Consider the following 19,201-nt stretch of genomic DNA (forward strand, 5'->3'; position numbering starts at 1 on the left):
CTATCTTTAGCATCATACTTACCACTTAAAAAAAAAAAAAAGATTTTATTTATCAGACAGAGCATGAGCAGGGGGAGCGGCAGGCAGAAGAGAGGAAGAAATGGGGAAGCCTGATGTTGGACTCTATCCCAGAACCCAAGCTGAAGGCAGATACTTAACCAACTGAGCCACTCAGGTGTCCCTGCTCTTAACACTTTTATTCAACATTGTACTGGAGGTTCTAGCCAGGGCAATTAGGTAAGAAAAAGAAATAAAGGTATCCAGATTGGAAAGGAATAGATAAAACGATTTTGCAGATGACATGATCTTGTATGTAGAAAATTCTAAGAAATCCACAAAAATGTCCCCAAGTCGGCTCAGGTCATGATCTCAGGGTCCTGGGATCGAGTCCCACATCGGGCTCTCTGCTCGGCAGGGAGCCTGCTTCCCTCTCTCTCTCTCTCTCTGCCTGCCTCTCCATCTACTTGTGATTTCTCTCTGTCAAATAAATAAATAAAATCTTTAAAAAAAAAAAAAATGTCCCCAAGGCTTATTAGTGCTAATAAGTGAATTCAACAAGGTTATATGATACAAGATCAATGTACAAAAATTAGTTGTATTTCTGTATACCATCTAAAAAGGATATTAAGAAATCAGTTCCTTTTGTAATAGAATCAAAAAGAATAAAGTATTTAGGGATAAATTTAACAAATGAAGTACAAGCCTTGTATGCTGGAAGTTCTAAAACATCATTTAAAAAAAAATTAAAGATGACTTACATAAATTAAAAGCTATCTGTGTTCAAGAATTGGAAGACTTACTACTACTAAGATGGCAGTATTCCTCAAATTGTTCTATAGATTCAGTGCAATCCCTATTAAAATCCTAGCTGACTTTTTTGCAGTTCGTATGCCGATCCTGAAATTAATATATAGTCAAAATAATCTTGAAAAAGAATGGCGGGCGCCTGGGTGGCTCAGTGGGTTAAAGCCTCTGCCTTCACTCAGGTTGTGATATCCTGGGATCGAGCCCCACATAGGCTGTCTGCTCGGTGGGGAGCCTGCTTCCTCCTCTCTCTCTGCCTGCCTCTCTGCCTACTTGTGATCTCTTGTCAAATAAATAAATAAATAATCTTAAAAAAAAAAAAAGTTAAAAAAGAAAATAAAAAGAATCACAAAATTGAGAGATTCACAGTTCCTTATTTCAGAACTTAACAACAAAGGGAGCCAAGAGGATATGATGGGGGAAATGACAGTCTTCAATAAATGTTGATGGGAAAACTGGACAGCTACATACAAAAGAATGAAACTGGGCCACTGTCTTAAATTATACAAAAAATTAACTCAAAATGGATAAAAGACATGAGTATAAGACTTGAGACCATAAAACTCCTAGAAGAAAACATAGGGAATAAGCTCCTTGATATAGGTCTTGGTGATGGAATTGTGAATATACATTAAGAGCAAAAGCAACAGGGTACCTGGGTGGTGCAGTTAGTTAAGTGTCTGACTCTTAGTTTCAAGTTGGATCATGGTCTTGGGGTTGTGAAATCAAACCCCGTGTTGGGCTCCATGCTGGGCATAGAGTCTGCTCGGGACGCTCTTTCCCTTTGCCCCATTTCTTACTTGCGGGTGTGCTTGCTCTCTCAAATCTTAAAAAAGAAAAGCAAAAGCAACAAAAGCAAAAATGAACAGGTAGACTGCATCATACTAAAACAGTATAGCACAGCAAAGGAAACCATCACAAAATGGGAAGGTAACCTATAGAATAGAAGAAAACATTTGCAGATTTACAGATTTACAGATGTAAATCCCCATGGTTTGAATTACAATTAAAGACTTGTGGGGTGCCTGGGTGGCTCAGTGGGTTAAAGCCTCTGCCTTCAGCTTGGGTCATGATCCCAGGGTCCTGGACATCGGGCTCTTTGCTCAGCAGGGAGCCTGCTTCCTCCTCCTCCTCCCTCTCTCTCTCTCTCTCTCTCTCTCTCTTTGCCTGCCTCTCTGCCTACTTGTGATCTCTGCCTGTCAAATAAATAAATAATTAAATCTTTAAAAAAAAAAAAAAGACTTGTGCATCAAAGGGCTCTATCAAGGAAAATAAAGTGACTGGTAACAGAATTAGAGAAAATATCTGTGAGCAGTGCATCTGCTGAGAATCTACTATCCAGATAAAGAACTGTTACAACTCAATAATAAAAAGAAAAATGTCCCAATTTAAAAAAGGAAAGAATATGAATATATATTTCTGCAGAGAAGAAATACAAATGGCTAGTAAACTCATGAAGTTGCTCACCTAGTTAGTCATTAGGAAAATACAAATCAGAAGTACAATAAGATACCACTTTATACTCAAAAGGATGACTAAAGTTTAAAAAGATAGTAAAAAATGCTGACAAGGATATAGAGAAATTGGAACTCTCATACATGGCTGGTGGAAATGTAAAATGATACATCTTGTTTGGAAAATAGTCCCTCTGAAGTTAAATACCATATGGTCTAGCAGTCATACTTCTTTTTATATAACCAAGAGATTGGAAACCCTGTGTTCACACAAAACTCAGTAGGGTTGTTCATAGCATTATTTGTGATAGCCACAAGATAGAAACCGTCTGTCAAATATCCAGGAACTGATGAATAGTTAAACAAATGTGGCATGTTTGTACAATGGAATAGTATTCAGCCATAAAAATCACAGGGCGTTACTGATACATGCTATGTTATATGAACTTGAAAACATTAAATGAAAGAAGCCAGTCACAAGAGGCCATATATTATGATTCCATTTATATGCAACATCTACAATAGTCAAATCCATAGAAACAGAAGGTAGATTTGTAGTTGCCAGGGGCTGGAGGGAGAGGGGGATAGGGAATGACTTTAGTGAGCATGATTTTTTGTTTTTGGGGGATTTTTTTGAGGTCATGAAAATGTTCTGGAATTAGATACTGGCAGTTGTTTGTTGCACAACTCTGAATATACTAAAACTCACTAAGTTGTACTATAAAGAGGTTAATTTTGTGGTAAGGAATTATATCTCAATTATATAATTTGTTTTGATATTTTAAAAATTTATTTCAGAGAGGGTAGGGGCAGAAGGAGAGGGAGGAAGAAGCTCAAACAGACTTTCCTGCTGAATTGGAGTCCAACTTGGGGTTTGATCCTGTAACCCTGAGATCATGAACTGAACTGAAATCAAGAGTTGGACCCTCAACTGACTGATCTACTCAGGTGCCCCAATGATGAAGTGTTTTTTTAAAAAATGACTTTAATATTAAAATATATTGGCTGATATACAATCCAAATTTTTTTTTCCTTTCTAGTTAAAAAAATTTTTTTTTTTTTTTTAATAATCATGGAGTACCTGGATGGCTCAGTCAGTTAAGCATCTGCCTTTGACTTAAGTCATGATCTCAGGGTCCTGGGATCAAGGATGCTGAGCAGAGTCCAATTCTCCCTCTCCTTCTGCCTCTCCCCACACAACCCCCCTTATGCTCTCTCTGTCAAATAAAATTTAAAACTGTCTTAATCAAATATTTTAATGATTAAAATTTGAATACTTTTTATTATAAAGCACTGTCGGAAATTGGATTATTGTTAAATTCTTGGTATTTTCTAACGTGTCTTAGGAGTTCTTTTTGTATAAAATACATTATTTTAGGTTTTCTAAAGTGGTCATTTTATGTAAAGCTTAATCACTGTGGTTTTTTTTTTTTTTTTTTTTTACCCTGATACTGTTTTCGTTAAGATTATATTAATCTAGCTCTGGGTTGTAGGAGTGGCGTTGTTGATTTGCTGACATATGAGAGGGTGCATTTCAGTTCTTATTTGCAAGATTTTATTTATTTATTTATTTATTTATTTATTTATTTATTTTTAAAGATTTTATTTATTTATTTGACAGAGAGAAATCACAAGTAGTCAGAGAGGCAGGCAGAGAGAGAGAGAGGGAAGCAGGCACCCCGCCGAGCAGAGAGCCCGATGTGGGACTCGATCCCAGGACCCTGAGATCATGACCTGAGCCGAAGGCAGCGGCTTAACCCACTGAGCCACCCAGGCGCCCCGAGATTTTATTTAAGGGTTGTGAAGAAATGGGAATTATTAAGTCATGTAATGCTAGATTAGTGATGGTTTAACATGAAGGCAAATTAGAATTGAAGTGGTCCTTGGCACACCTGAACAGGTGATTGACAGGTACTATAGGGTTGTGTATCAGTTTCTCTTCTATAAGTTAGGTCTCCACTGCCAAATGTTTTAAAATATTTAGAAATTGGGAGAAATAGATGTAAAAAAAATTTATCATTTTTATTTTTACTTATTTAGTTTTTTTTTTTTTTTTTTTTTTTTTTTTTAAAGATTTTATTTATTTATTTGACAGAGAGAGATCACAAGTAGATGGAGAGGCAGGCAGAGAGAGAGAGAGAGAGAGAGGGAAGCAGACTCCCTGCTGAGCAGAGAGCCCGATGCGGGACTCGATCCCAGGACCCTGAGATCATGACCTGAGCCGAAGGCAGCGGCTTAACCCACTGAGCCACCCAGGCGCCCTACTTATTTAGTTTTTTAAAAGATTTTTATTTATTTATTTGAGAGAGAGACAGTGAGAGAGAGCATGTGCGAGGAGAAGGTCAGAGGGAGAAGCAGACTCCCCATGGAGCTGGGAGCCTGATGTGGGACTCGATCCCGGGACTCCCGGGTCATGACCTGGGCCGAAGGCAGTTGTCCAACCAACTGAGCCACCCAGGCGTCCCTATTCATCATTTTAAAATTATAATCCTTAGTGCTAAAGTAGTAAAGGAATATAAATGAGCTTTTTTGTTACATTTTGGGGCTTAATCTTTGGTAAGTTTAGAGTTTCTTAGAATATAAAAATTAATCGCAAATATGTATTAGTTATTACTGTATAAGAAACTGCCCTAGAACTCAGTGGCTTAAAACAGCAGTTAATTATTGATCATACATCTGCAGAGCAGTTGTGGGTTAGGTGACTTGGGTTTGGGTTGGCTGGGCAGCTGTGGGTGTGGGTGGGCTTTATTTCTCACTGTGGGTTTTCCTTGGCTCCTCATTTGGGGTTTGGCTCAGTTTTAGTCTTTATGTTTATTCTGGGTTCTAGGACTTCATCTATTGGTGAAGCTCTTCTCATGGTAATGGCAGAGGTCCAAGAGGGTGCACAGCTGCACAAAGACATTTCAGACTCTGCAACATTTCTGCTAATATACCATTGGCCAAAGCAATTTAGATGGCTAAGGTTTTGGGGGCAGGGAAGTATACTCTGCCCACCATGAGGCCAAAGGAAGGCATGTGGCCAACCTCAGCACTGGTTGGAAAGGAAAATACACTCCTTCCGTGGAGTGGAGGTTTGGAAGTGGTGATTATATATGAAGAAAAACCTAATCTATTACATGGTGTAAAAATATGTGATGCTTTATATTGTTATTAGACAGTTGTTTACTTAGTCTAGTTTAGTCTTAAGTTTAATATATGAGTTAATAGACAGTAGTACTTTTATATTCTTTTTTTTTTTGTACTTTTATATTCTTACGTGTTTTTAATAGATTGTTTTACTTAGTTATAGGAATTTTTTTTTTTTCCTAAAGATTAATTCCCAAACATAGGAAGCTGTTAGAGGCATCGTTCATTTGGAAACATCATCAGTCAACTTAAAGAAACAGTGATATGTGATTTCTGGCTCAGTAAGGTAAGTGACATACTTTTATAATTTGCTGCCTTCCAAGATTAATTAGTCAGTGTGCCAAATATAACTATATTTTCAGAGAAATATATTTTAATTTTGATTAGGTTATATGTCTACATTATAAAACATTTGAGTGGGTGTATAGTGAAAAGTAAGCTTTTCACACTGCTGACACTGGTTTTGTAGTTCTTTTTCCCAGAAATCTTCACTATTATATTTATTATGTATCTTTCCATACTTGTTGTGTGCATAAGCAAGCATATGTTTCTATGAATTTCCCTCTTTTTCTAAAAAATTATTTTTTTTTACCTTCTGCACCTTGCTGTTTTTTGATTTAACAATGCTTCTTAGTTGCAGGTGTAGGTCCATTTCGGTTACTTACAGCACTATTTTTTTGACAGCTTTATGAAAGTATAATATATGTACAGTAAATTTCACTCTCTTAAACTGTACAATTTGGTGGGTTTTGACAGATATACACACTCTTGAAACCACCATTACATACAAGTCAAGACATAGAACATCTCTATCATTTCCAAAAGACTATCTCTATTTCTCTCCTGACCTTAGGGCATGACTCATCTGCTGTCTTTTACTGTCGATTACAGTTGACCCTTGAACAACATGTGCTTGAATTGTTTGTGTCCATTTATGTGGATCTCTTCAACAAATATATTGGAAAATTTTTTGAGATTTTTGGCAGTTTAAAAAAAAAGCTTGCAGATAAACCATGTAGCTTAGAAATACTGAAAAAATAAAAAATTTAGGTGTTTCATAAATGCATAAAATATATGTAGCTCGTTACTTGCTACCATAAAATATTCACAGATCTATTTAAGTTAAAATTTATTAAAATGTGTACAGACACTTAACATACATTGCATCATCCACTGTAAAAAATGTAAACAAACATAAAGATGCAGTATTAAATCATAACTGCATAAAATTAACTATAGTATATACTCTACTACTGTAATAATTTTATAGCCATCTTATGTTGCTGTTTTGGTGAGCTCAGGTATATGAGTCTGCTTAAAACACCATGTGACGCTAATCATCTCTGAGCAGTTTGTCTCTGCAGTAAATTGCATATCACAGTAAAAAGTGGTCTTGGCAGTTGTTGCGTATTTCTCATCACGTTTAGTGCAGTACTGTAAACCTTAAAAACAAACCAGGGGATCCATTTGAAGTACCACTAGTGATGCTGGAAGTACTCCCAAGAAACAGAGAGAAGGGATGACCTTACAAGAAAAAAGTTGAGTTGTTTGATAAGTACCATAGATTGAGGCCTGCAGCTACAGTTGCCCACCAGTTCAAGATAAATGAATCCAGTGTAAGGACCATATAGGAAAAGAGAAGGAAATTCATGAAGCTATTGCTGTGGTTACGCCAGAAGTGTCAAAACCTTAGACTTTTTGAAATACCTTTTTATCTTATATTGAAAATGCAGCTTTTATGTGGTTGTCTGACTGCTCTAAGAAAGGAATACCCAGGGCGCCTGTGTGGCTCAGTGGGTTAAGCCGCTGCCTTCGGCTCAGGTCATGATCTCAGGGTCCTGGGATCGAGTCCCGCATCGGGCTCTCTGCTCAGCGGAGAGCCTGCTTCCTCCTCTCTCTCTCTCTGCCTGCCTCTCTGCCTACTTGTGATCTCTCTCTGTCAAATAAATGAATAAATAAAATCTTTAAAAAAAAAAAAAAAAAAAGAAAGGAATACCCATAGACTCCAGTATGATTTGAGGAAAGGTGAAGTCATTTAGGACAACTTAAAGCAAAAGGAAGGTGAAGGGCTCTAAAGCTGGAGAATTTAGTGCCCGCAGAGGATGGTTTGAAAATTTTAGAAAAAGGTTTGATTTTTAAAATGTCAAGAAAATAGGAGAAGCAGCTTCTGCTGACCAAGAGGCAGCAGCAGATGAGTCCCCAAATACCATTAAGAAAATCACTGAGAAGAAAGGAAGGATATTTGCCTGAACAGTTTTTTTTTTTTTTAAGATTTTATTTATTTATTTGACACAGAGAGAGATATCACAAGTAGACAGAGAGGCAGGCAAAGAGAGAGGGAGAAGCAGGCTTCCCGCTGAGCACAGAGCCCGATGTGGGGCTTGATTCCAGGACCCCGAGACCACAACCTGAGCCGAAGGCAAAGGCTTAACCCACTGAGCCACCCAGGTGCCCCCTGAACAGGTTTTTCTTAATGCAGACAAAAAGTAAGCTACAAGAAGGAGTTGGCTAACTGTACTGTTTTGTGCAAGTGCAATTGGGTTTATGACCAGGACTGTCCTTATTTATAAAGCTGTTAATCTCTAGACCTTGAAGGGAAAAGATAAACACCAGCTGCCCAACTTTTTAAATCTCTACCTCCAAGGTGGGGCTTGAACTCAGCCCTGAGATCAAGAGTCTCATGTTCTACTGTCTGAGCAAGCAGGCCACCCCAGCCAGAGATTTGGTTGTACAGCAAAAAGGCCTGGACAATGAGAATCCTTTTTTGGGATTGGTTCTATCAGTGCTTTCTTTCTTATATCAGGAAGTAATTGACAGTAAGGCACTGCCTTTTAAAGTTCTTTTGATCTTAGACAATGTCCCCGGGCACTCAGAATCGGATGAGTTCAACACCAAAGGCATCAAAGTGGTCTACATGACCCTAAGCACAACATTTCTAATTTAGCCTCTAGATCAGGAGGTCTTAAGGACCTTTAAGGCTCTCCACACATGGTACTGTCTAGTAAGGATTTTCAAAGAGACCCTAATAGATCATTATGAAAGTCTGGAAGGATTACATCATTGAGGATGCCATCATTGTTTATAGAATAAGCCATGAAAACCACCAAGCCCCAAACAGTAAATTCCTGCAGGAGGAAAAATATGTCTAGAACTTGTGTATGACTTCACAGAATTTACAACAGAGCCAGTCAAGGAAATCCTGAAAGAGATTGTGGACATGGCAAAAGAAGGTGGGGGTGTGAAGGGTTTTAAGATACGGATCTTGGAGAAATTCAAGAGCTAATAGATGCCACACAAAAGGAGTTAACAAAAGATGACTCGTTAAGGATAAATACATCTGAACCAGGCAGTGAAGAGGAAAATGTGAATGAAGCACTGCCAGAAAACAGTTGACATTAGACAGTCTGGTAGGATTCTAATTATTCAAGACTGCTTTTGACTTCTCATAGGACATGGGCACTGAAACGAAAGCGAATGGTAGAAGAAGGACTGGTACTGCATTAGAAACATTTTTAAGAGATGAAAAAGCAAAAATGTCAGACAGAAATGACAGTGTATTTCTGTAAAGTACACCAAGTTGGCTTGCCTCTCCTGCCTCTCTTTTCACCTTCACCTCTTCTGCTATCCCTGAGACACCAAAACCAACCCCTCCTCTTCTTCCTCTTCCTCTGCCTACTCAGTGTGAAGAGTGAAAACAAGAATGAAGACATTTATGATGATCCACTTCCATTTAATGAATAGTAAATAATCATCATGCCGTACAGTTAATAAACTTATCTGTTGTGTGTGTGTGTCTTCGTGTGAGAATCTAATAACTGTATGGCAAGAACTGTCTGAGACGTTTTCTGTCATCATCCTCATCATCATTGCTTAAGTGTTCATCGTGTAGAAAATCATGTACAAGACTTATATGGAAGTGGATAGCCTATCCTTATGTAGGCATAAGGTGAGTGATATTTAATATAAAATTAATAATGTGTTAGTTTTCTTACTGTTTTAGAACTTTGCTTTCAAAGAATTACATTACAGTATGCTTCTCTCTCTTATAATTGGAGAAACTTTTATCAGCCTATCATCACAGGTAAGTGGTTTTTAGAAAAGATGTATTTGCAGTGTTGTGTTAAAGAATATGACTGTAATACTGGATGACAGAAAAATTGTATAACGATTCAATTCATTGGTGTATATACTAGTCCAGGGTGAAGCAGCTATCAATTACGCTAGGGTGTTGTAAAGCAGTCATATTGCTCCTTCATTATCAGTGTGTGAATTGTTTATCTGTAAGTAAATACAGATTTCTTTTAAACATTTTTCAGTTTTGATGTCTGATGTTAGTAATAGCATATAACGTTTATTGTGTTTTGTATTATTTAGGACAATATTGATGTAGGTCCTGACTGATGATTCATCTTGTAAATCAAAGATGTAAACTAATGGTATCAATAAATACATGCAGTACTGTAAATTTATTTTCTTTTCCTTATGATTTTCTTAACATTTTCTTTTCTCTAGTTTTATTGTTAAAAATATGGTATATAATGCATATATCACAAAATTTGTGATAATTGACCATTTATGTTATTGACAAGGCTTCTAGTCAAAGTAGGCTATATTATTAGTGTCACATTTTGGAGGAGTCAAAAGTTACTATGCAGATTCTTGACTGTATTGGGGTTTAGTGCTCCAACCTCTGCTTTGCTCAAGGGTCAACTATAGTTTGCTTTTTTTTTAAGAATTTCAAGTGGAATGCTACATTATGTAGTCTTAGTGTCTACCCTTTCTTACTCACCATAATGGTTGTGAGGTTCATCATATAGTTCTAATAGTTTGTTCCTTTGGATTGCCGACTATTTTTCTACTATATTATTGACATACTACATTTTATTGACCCATTCATCTGATTTTTGGGTCCCCCCCCCGATTTTGGTTACTGTGCATAGAGCTGCTTTGAGGATTTTTAAAAAATATTTATTTACTTATTTTAGAGCACGTGAACGAGAGAGAGAGAGAGAGAGAGAGGTGGGGAGGGGCAGAGGGAGAGAATCTCAAGCAGACTCCCTGCTCCGCACAGAGCCAGATGTGGGGCTTGGTCTCCTAACCCTGAGATCATGACCTGAACTGAAGACAAGAGTTGGGCACTTAACCGACTGAGCCACTCAGGCGCCCCTGCTTTGAAGATTTTTGAAGATGGTTTTTACATGGTCATATGTAGGATGGGTAGGATTCTTGACTAAAAATAAAACAAAACAAAACAAAAAACTTTGTCTACCCCAAAGATTTTATGTTTTTGTTTTCTTCCTGAGTTTTATAGTTTTATATTTGTTTATTTGGTCAATCTCAGATTATTTTTGTGGGTTATGTGAGGGAAGGGTTGCTGGTTTTTTTTTTTTTTTTTTCCGCCTTCGATTTAGATTGCCAGTAGTTCTAGCACCATTTTTTCAGACTTTGTTTTCCCCATGGATTTATGTTGGCACTTTTGCTGAAAACCAATTGATCAAATAAAAATAAAATAAAATTAGGGGTGCCTGTCTGGCTTGTTAAGCGTCTGCCTTTGGCTTGGGTCATGGTCTCAGGGTCCTGGGATTGAGCCCCGTATCAGGCTCCCTGGTTCTCCCTCTCCCACTTCCCCTGTTGTGTTTCCTCTCTCGCTGTGTCTCTGTCAAATAAATAAATAAAATCTTAAAAAAAAAATAAAACCAACTGATCATAAATGGATGGGTCTGTTTTTTGGATTCTCTATTCCATTGATCTGTTTCCTTTATCAGTATTAGAGTGTCTTGATTACTGTAGATTTACTAAAGTTTAATAGTACCACTATTACACAAAAAATATCAGTATTACACAAAAAGTTTTTAAAGGCTTTTTGACTAGACTTGTACATAGTTTCTAATATTTCATGCAAGTTTTAAAATCAGTTTGTCAGTTTCTGTATAAAATGACTGGAAATTTTGCTTGGAATTGAGTTGATGTGACTGCATGGTATTCTGTTGGTAGTATATATAATTCAGTTGGTTATGTAAGTAGCTTATAGTGTTGTCCGTTTGCTGGGGTACTCAGTCTCTCGATACAGTGTTGTAATTTTATATTTATTTGTGTTTTTCAGCACTTGTGCATGTGTCTATAATATAAAGTCCTGGAAGTGGAATTGTTTGAAATTTAACATTTATAATTTCATACATACTGCCTAATTGACCTGTGTAGACATTGAATTATCAGCACTAATGTGACAGTACCTGTCAAAAACCTTTGCCAAGACTGTGTTGTTAAACTTCCCGATCTTTGGCCAGTCTGATAGCTGAAAAATGGTGTTTTGTTTTGATCTAACTTAAATTTTTCTGTTATTATCATACCAGCCATCTGTGGTTTCTTCCTGTGAATATATCATGGTAATTAGCTTTTGCTATTTCTATGTATTTTTCTAGTTTTGTTCCTCCAACCTGGCTTCTGAATATTCTGAAAAGGTTTGAAAGTTTTTCCCACTCTGCAAATAAATGTTAAAATTCTCCCACATTTTATTTACCCCAAAGATAGAAATGTAGTGATCTGAAGGGGCACGTGCACCTGAATGTTTATAGCAGCAATGTCCACAATAGCCAAACTATGGAAGGAGCCTTGGTGTCCATCAGCAGATGAAATGGATAAAGAAGATGTGGTATATATACAATGGAATATGATGCAGCCATCAGAAAATGAAATCTTGCATTTGCAATGATGTGGATGGAACTAGAGGGCATTATGCTAAGCAAAATAAGTCAATCAGAGAAAGACAATTATCATATGATCTCTCTGATATGAGGAATTTGAGAAACAAGACAGAGGATTATAGGGGAAGTGAAGAGAAAAATGAAATGAGACGAGACCAGAGAGGGAGACAAACCATAAGAGATAAGAGACTCTTAATCTCAGGAAATAAACTGAGGGTTGCTGGAGTAGAGGGGGGTGGGAGGGATGGGATGGCTGGGTGATGGACATTGGGGAGGAAATGTACTGTGGTGAGTGCTGTGAATTGTGTAAGTCTGATGCATCACAGACCTGTGCCCCTGAAACAATACATTATATGTTAATTAAGAAAAAAACATACACCTTTTAACTGCCCCCCTCAAAAGATCATCATCATTACAGTAGAATATACTGAAAAATATTTCAGTCTAACTTTTTTGAAGGACTTTCTGGAAAGTGTGGGGGGAGTGACAAATTTTCCAACTTTGTCCGTTAAAAAAAAACTTTGAAAGAGTAGAGCAAAAGTTTGTCTATTTTTCTAAAATCAAGTATAACTAGGATATTGTACAAGTTACAATAAACTAGTTCTTCTCATTAAAAAAAATTCTCGCACATTTTAATTTGCTGTATTTTAACTTCTGCTTAACTTTTAATGGTTAAATTTTTCCTGGATATAACTGCACTCTTAAACCAAAATTACCCAGATGGTTATCTGCTTGTCCTGACACCAGTTGTTGAATAATCTTTTCTTCATTAATTTGAGAGTAATTAATACTACCTTTATATGTGCTAGCTTCTCTTATGCACTTGGGCCTATTTTTGGAGTCTCTACTTTCTCTTGTCTGTTGATTTGTTGGAACTAAATTATTAATTATTACAACTAAGTGACACAGATCTGTACTCAATTTCTAAGTTTTATTTGTGTATGTGTGTTATAAACTGGCATGTGATTTTCTTCTATTACGTATTTCAGCTGATTATTTAAAGCTTTTGGTTTTGATTTTTAATTTTTAAAATTTATTCTCCTTTATAAATTCACATACTAATAATTTTGTTTTTTCTTCCTTGCAGATAATAGTTTGCGTGTGTAATATGTATGTGATCAAGATTTTTTCCCCCTTCCTAGAAGCTTCTTGTCCTCATGATACATTTTTGACTTTTTTTAAAAAAAGATTTTATTTATTTGTCAGAGGGAGCAAACATAAGCAGGGAGAGTGGCAGGCAGATGGAGAAGCAGACTCCTGCTAAACAATGAGGCCAGTGTGGGACTCGATCCCTGGACCTCAGGATCATGACCTGAGCCATAGGCAGGTGCTTAACTGACTGAGCCACCCAGGCACTCCTTAACATCTTTTTTTTAATCCATTGTACTTGGTGCTCTTGGCCCTTTAAATCTGGAAACTCAGGCATCTGGTGGCACGGTCAGTTAAGCGTCCACCTTTGTCTCAGGTCATGATTCCAGGGTCCTGGGATCAAGCCCTACATCGGGCTCTGGGGAGACTGCTTCTCACCTCTTCTCCCTGCTCATGCTCTCTCTTATCTCTGTTGCTATCTCTGTCTCTCTCAAGTAAATAAATAAAATCTTAAAAAAAAAAAATTCCCAGAAACTAATTTCGTTCAGTACTAGGAAAATTTCCTGAATTCTTAGGGTTTTTTTTTTTTTTCCATTTTTTTTTCTTTTTTTCTAAAATCCCGGTTGCTGGATTGTTGGATCTCTTTGGATAGTCCTTTAATTTTCTTTTGTTTCCTATTTGACATCTCTGTTTTATAGGAGATCTTCTTACTTTTATCTTCTAATGCTTTTTTATTTTTTAAGATTTATTTATTTTAGTGCACACATGAGCACATGTAGAGGAGGGGCAGAGGGAGAGGGAGTCCTAAGTAGACTGTGCTGAGCGCAGAGACTCTTGTGGAGCTCAGCCCTGAGATCATGACCTGAGCCAAAACCAAGAGTCAGACACTTAACTGATTATGCCACTCAAGCACGCACCACTCTTATAATGCTTTTATTGACTCTTTTCATTTCTTTTATGTTTTTAATTTTTATGTGTTCCTTATTGTGAATGTTCTTGTATATCTGTTTCATTGATAGATTAGCTTATTTTTAGTTTTTGGCTTTCCATAGTTTCTGCCAAGCTATTTGTTTCTTCTGTTTTTTGTTTTTTAATTTTAAGGTTTTGCTCATATATTATGATTCTTGTTTATTTGCTCAGAGTTGCAAGTGAGACACTAAAAACTGACTTGGAAGTTTTGTCTGTTTGGATGGTGGGTGGGCTGGTAGTTTCTTAACTGTAGGGTCTAAATGTGTGTGTGCGCGCACAAACGTGTGCACACTTACTGGGTATTTTTTTAGTTCTTTTATCTCTAGATATGTCAAATTCATTAAAAAAAACGGTCTGACAGTTTCCTTCCAGGAAGGTACAGGCTGGGCTGCTGCTTCTAGGAGTTTCTCAGTGTGCAGGGAGGACTTTAGGGAGGGGGAGTAGGTTTCAGCTCTATGTGTACTCCTACTTATTTCCTCTATTGTCAGTATGATACTTCTGCCCTTACCTGTCACTCGTGAGCCCTCAGACCAAATACTTTTTTTTTTTTAAAGATTTTATTTATTTATTTGACAGATAGAGATCACAAGTAGACAGGCAGGCAGGCAGAGAGAGAGGAGGAAGCAGGCTCCCTGCTGAGCAGAGAGCCCTGTGCGGGGCTCGATTCCAGAACTCTGAGATCATGACCTGAGCCAAAGGCAGAGGCTTAACCCACTGAGCCACCCAGGTGCCCCAGACCAAATACTTTTTGTTACACTCTTTCCAGAGATTTATACCAGGGTCTTAAGGGATGCAGGGCAATTTTCTGGTCCTAGTAATTGGAATGGCAGTCTTGGAATTTTTCTGCCTTTTTTTTTTTTTTTAAGATTTTATTTATTTATTTGACACAGAGAGACACAGTGAGAGAGGGAACACAAGGGAGTGGGAGAGGGAGAAGCAGGCTTCCTGCCCATCCCAGGACCCTGGGATCATGACTGAGCCAAAAGCAGATGCCTAAGGACTTAGCCACCACCCAGGCGCCCCTCTTTCTGCCTTTTTTTTTTTTTTTTTAAAGATTTTGTTTTTTATTTATTAGAGAGAGAACACAAGTAGGCAGAGAGGCAGGCAGAGAGAGAGGAGGAAGCAGGCTCCCTGCTGAGCAGAGAGCCCGATGTGGGACTTGATCCCAGGACCCTGAGATCATGACCTGAGCCGAAGGCAGTGGCTTAACCCACTGAGCCACCCAGGCACCCTCTTTCTGCTTTTTTGAGTCCTATTTTCATCCTCATCTCCTATGGAGCTTGGGACTGGCAGTTCTTGAATTTTGGGGGATTCTACGGAGGGCTGCTTCTTAGCTTTCCCCATTTCCAGCTTAGGATTCAAGTTTTCTGAGTCTAGAGGTTATTTGTCATTCTTTGTAGCTTCCATATTTTATTTTTACCATTTACTCTTTTCTTTATCCTTTGGGTTTATGGTTTTGTCTTCTGTTAATCTATTGCTTTTTTAAAGTAGGTTTTCCATGAAAGTAGAGCAAAATGTTTGTTTAAATCTGCATTTTTAACTGTGTATCAGTGTTTTTCTATGTACAAGTTGTTATGTGTACTCTTTTCCCTCAAAATAGGATTTTACTATTATGAATTGTGTTTTATATTTTAAAATTGTTTTTTTACAACATAAAATGGACCATTTACTTAAGGTTAGAAATACTAAAACTAAGTGGTATGTATGAAGACTAATGATAGGACATCATGAAGTTGTGGAGTGTTGTATTTGATGAATGGTGATTGGATAATTTACATCTTTGCACCTTTTAAACACTTAAAAAAATTTTTTTTTTTTTTTAGGTGCTGTGTAACGTGTTAAGAGGATACTTTAAGGAATGAGTTTGCCAAATTCTCATGAGTTATGGTGGCTGAAAGATCAATTCTGTCTTGTGGGAAAAGAATTGTAAGTAGCTTCAAGGAATAAACTGATTTCAACTATCCTATGCTTATGTAAAACAAGTTACCATTTACTTACAAGAACGTACTTTGAGATACTTTATTCTGTTCGTCTTAAATATACAGACTAAATAATTAAAAAGGGAAGTAGGGTTTATATAAGTCAATATTATTTCTGTATAGTATTAGCATTGCCATATTTCTTGGATTGTACAAAATTTAATTTTAATTTTTTTTAATTTTTCAGAAATGGCAGCACAAAAGGAAATCTATATTAATAGAGTATTTTATTAAACGAAAGAGGTTAGATAAGAACTTTAAACTAACAGGCTCAGCAAACAAGGAAAGAAACCTGTTAGCTGTAAGACATGTTTCAAGTGAATCGAAGTCCAGTAACTGTAGACTTCAGAAGAAAAAAGGTTTCAAAATCTTTGTCAAAACAGGTCAGTGATAAATAATTCTTCCAGTAATAGGGCTAGGCCTGAATACCATTACTAATTGAAAAATTAACAAAACAGATTGAACCTGAATTTTTATTTCACAAAAAGTTCTTAAAATATCAAATTAGAATTAAATTGTCCTCAAATTTCTATTGCCTTGTCCAGCAGTAAAGCAAATATCTTTCAGCCTTCATATCAGATTTTCTCATGTCCTAGGGATGACCGAAACCTTACTTGAAGCAAACTAGTATTTTTGTTGAAAATGTTCATCAGCCTCAAAGTTGATTTTTAAGACCTCCTCAGTAATAATACTAGACATTCAGCATTCGCACCTATCAGGACACGAAAATTCTCCCAAAAACTACTCAGAAAAGGAGGACCTTACTCAGGAATGATGTCCATTCAGGAGAAATCAAAAGAAAATTCCTCTAATGTTGTTAGAAAAAGTGAAGATAAGAATTTAGAAACACAAATTCAAGGTTCTCAGACGAGTCTGGCAAAAAAATCAGGTCCAAAGGAAGCTGTAAAATCACTGGTTAAATCTTCTAGTGAGAGTAAAATAAATCAACCTGGATTAGGAACATGCATGAGTACAAGGTCAGCAAAAGCCACATCCAATGATAAAAAAGCTAGTAAATCCATTAATAAAAATATGGTGACTGTGAAGGGAAATTTACAACAAGAATCTACAAAAAAGAAGAAATTACCTCAGAAAAAGTCAGTGCATGGAACTCCTAAATCAAATGAACAGCTTAACCGGAGATCACAAAGACTACAACAGTTAACAGAAGTTTCAACGAGGTCTCTGCGTAATAGAGAAATTCAGGGTCAGGTTCAAGCAGTTAAACAGACTTTGCCACCAAGGAAAGAGCACTGTAACAATTCTCAAAGTAAATCTAACAAAGCTAAAGCAAGTCAAAAACATGTGAAAAGAAAAGTACCAGAAATAAAGTCTGATTCTAAAGAGGATGAAAATCTAGTAATTAACGAAGTAATAAATTCCCCCAAAGGAAAAAAACGCAAAGTAGAGCATCAAACAGCTTCTACTTGCAGTTCTCAGTGCACAAAAGGATCTGAAAAATGTCTTCAGAAGAACACTAGAAAAGAGGAAATAAAATCTGTGCCTGTAACTTCTGAGATAAGAAGATCAAAAATGGTTACTTCAGCAGTCTCTGAAAAGAATGAGGTGAAGTCCGTTTATACACAAGTGAATACTAGTGCAAAATCCCAAAAAAGTCCACAGCCGTCAGTGCCTGAAGAAAGGGTAGATAATGAGCTGGAGCAAGCGGGAAAGAGCAAACGAGGTAGCATTCTTCAGCTCTGTGAAGAAATTGCTGGTGAGATTGAGTCTGATACTGTAGAGGTAAAAAAGGAATCTTCACAAATGGAAACTGTAAAGGAGGAGAAGCCTACAGAAATAAAATTGGGAGAGACTGATAATGAAAGACAAATACTTCATCAGAAGGAAACCAATCAGGATGTTCATTGTAATCGTTTCTTTCCCAGTAGAAAAACAAAGCCTATGAAATGTATACTAAATGGAATAAACAACTCAACTAAAAAGAACTCCAACTGGACTAAAATTAAACTCTCAAAATTTAACTCTGTGCAGCAAAATAAGTTGGACTCTCAAGTTTCCCCTAAATTGGGCTTAATACGAACCAGTTTTTCACTCCCAGCCTTAGAAATGCATCATCCAACTACTCAAAGTACATCTTTAGGGACAAAACTACATAACGATAAAAATACAGCTTGCCAGCAGGAAGAAATGAAAGAAATTAATTCTGAAGAAGTTAAAACTAATGATGTTACAGTTGAAGTTAATAAAACCACAAAAAGGTCTTCTGAAAATTGCCATTTGGATAATCAGATAAAACCACCTCCTGACCCACCTTTGGATAACCAGAGGAAAGATTCTTTTGAATCAGCACCAGATAAGGTAATTTATTTTTATTATGTGCAGTAGAGGTACCTGAATACTGTCTGTTAAATTTTAGCATATTTTAGTTTAAGAATCAAGTCATAAAAGATGAGTCATTTGTTAAGGTATCCTGTTTAGTTGTTCATAGTGTTTAATTAACTCAGTCATGTAGTGAGTGATAGAACTTAGTGGTAGCTTCAGATGTCTGATGTTTACATAAATGCTTCTCATTGCTTCCTTATTTTCACCTTTCATTTTTATTTTATATGAAGCATAATCCTGTTGAATTCTAACTTTTCTTCTTCTTTTTAAAAATTTTTTGAGCATAGTTGACCCACAGCGTTTTGTTAGTTTCTGGTGTACAACATAGTGATTTAACATCTCTGTATGTTATGCTTTGCTCACTACAAGTGTGGCTGCCACCTGTTACCATACAATGCTATTATAATATCATTGACTATATTCCCTATGCTTTACCTTTTATTCCCATGACTTGTTTATTCCATGACTGGAAACCTGTGTTTCTCACTTCCCTTTCTTAATTTTGCCCATTCACTTAACCGCTAACTTTTCTTCAACACACTGATTTGCTTTTTCTTTTAATTGTAACCACAGAAACTATGTTTCATAGTGACTAAAATATAGAAATTAAACTTCGGCCTTATTCTGACCAAACTGTTAAAAATTAATTTTAGCTGGCACAGATCAACCCCTTTTTACCACCTGATAAAAATTGAAAAAATTAAACATTTCTAGTAGTAGGGGTGCCTTTTAA

The 19,201-nt window shown here is 36.7% G+C and overlaps 1 protein-coding gene across 9 annotated transcripts in view; it reads left to right on the plus strand.

The window, feature by feature from the left end:
• ESCO1 (establishment of sister chromatid cohesion N-acetyltransferase 1) overlaps nt 1-19,201 on the plus strand; it is an 85,074-nt gene that overhangs the window by 18,748 nt on the left and 47,125 nt on the right. For 5 of the 9 annotated variants that reach the window (XR_004277896.1, XM_032309423.1, XM_032309422.1 and 2 more), the window contains exons 2-5: nt 5,570-5,670; nt 9,065-9,330; nt 15,970-16,072; nt 16,313-18,444. Coding sequence is in view for 8 of the 9 variants with exons in the window: in XM_032309423.1 (XP_032165314.1) it covers nt 16,897-18,444 (1,548 nt within the window). In the remaining variant the exon portion in view is untranslated. Of the gene's footprint in view, nt 1-5,569; nt 5,671-7,785; nt 9,331-15,969; nt 16,073-16,312; nt 18,445-19,201 lie in introns of those variants that run through there. The other 4 variants (XM_032309419.1, XM_032309421.1, XM_032309418.1 and 1 more) reach the window with 4 other exon arrangements.

Source organism: Mustela erminea, chromosome 13 (genome assembly GCF_009829155.1).
Source record: "Mustela erminea isolate mMusErm1 chromosome 13, mMusErm1.Pri, whole genome shotgun sequence".
In the NCBI taxonomy this organism is placed as follows: domain Eukaryota; kingdom Metazoa; phylum Chordata; class Mammalia; order Carnivora; family Mustelidae; genus Mustela; species Mustela erminea.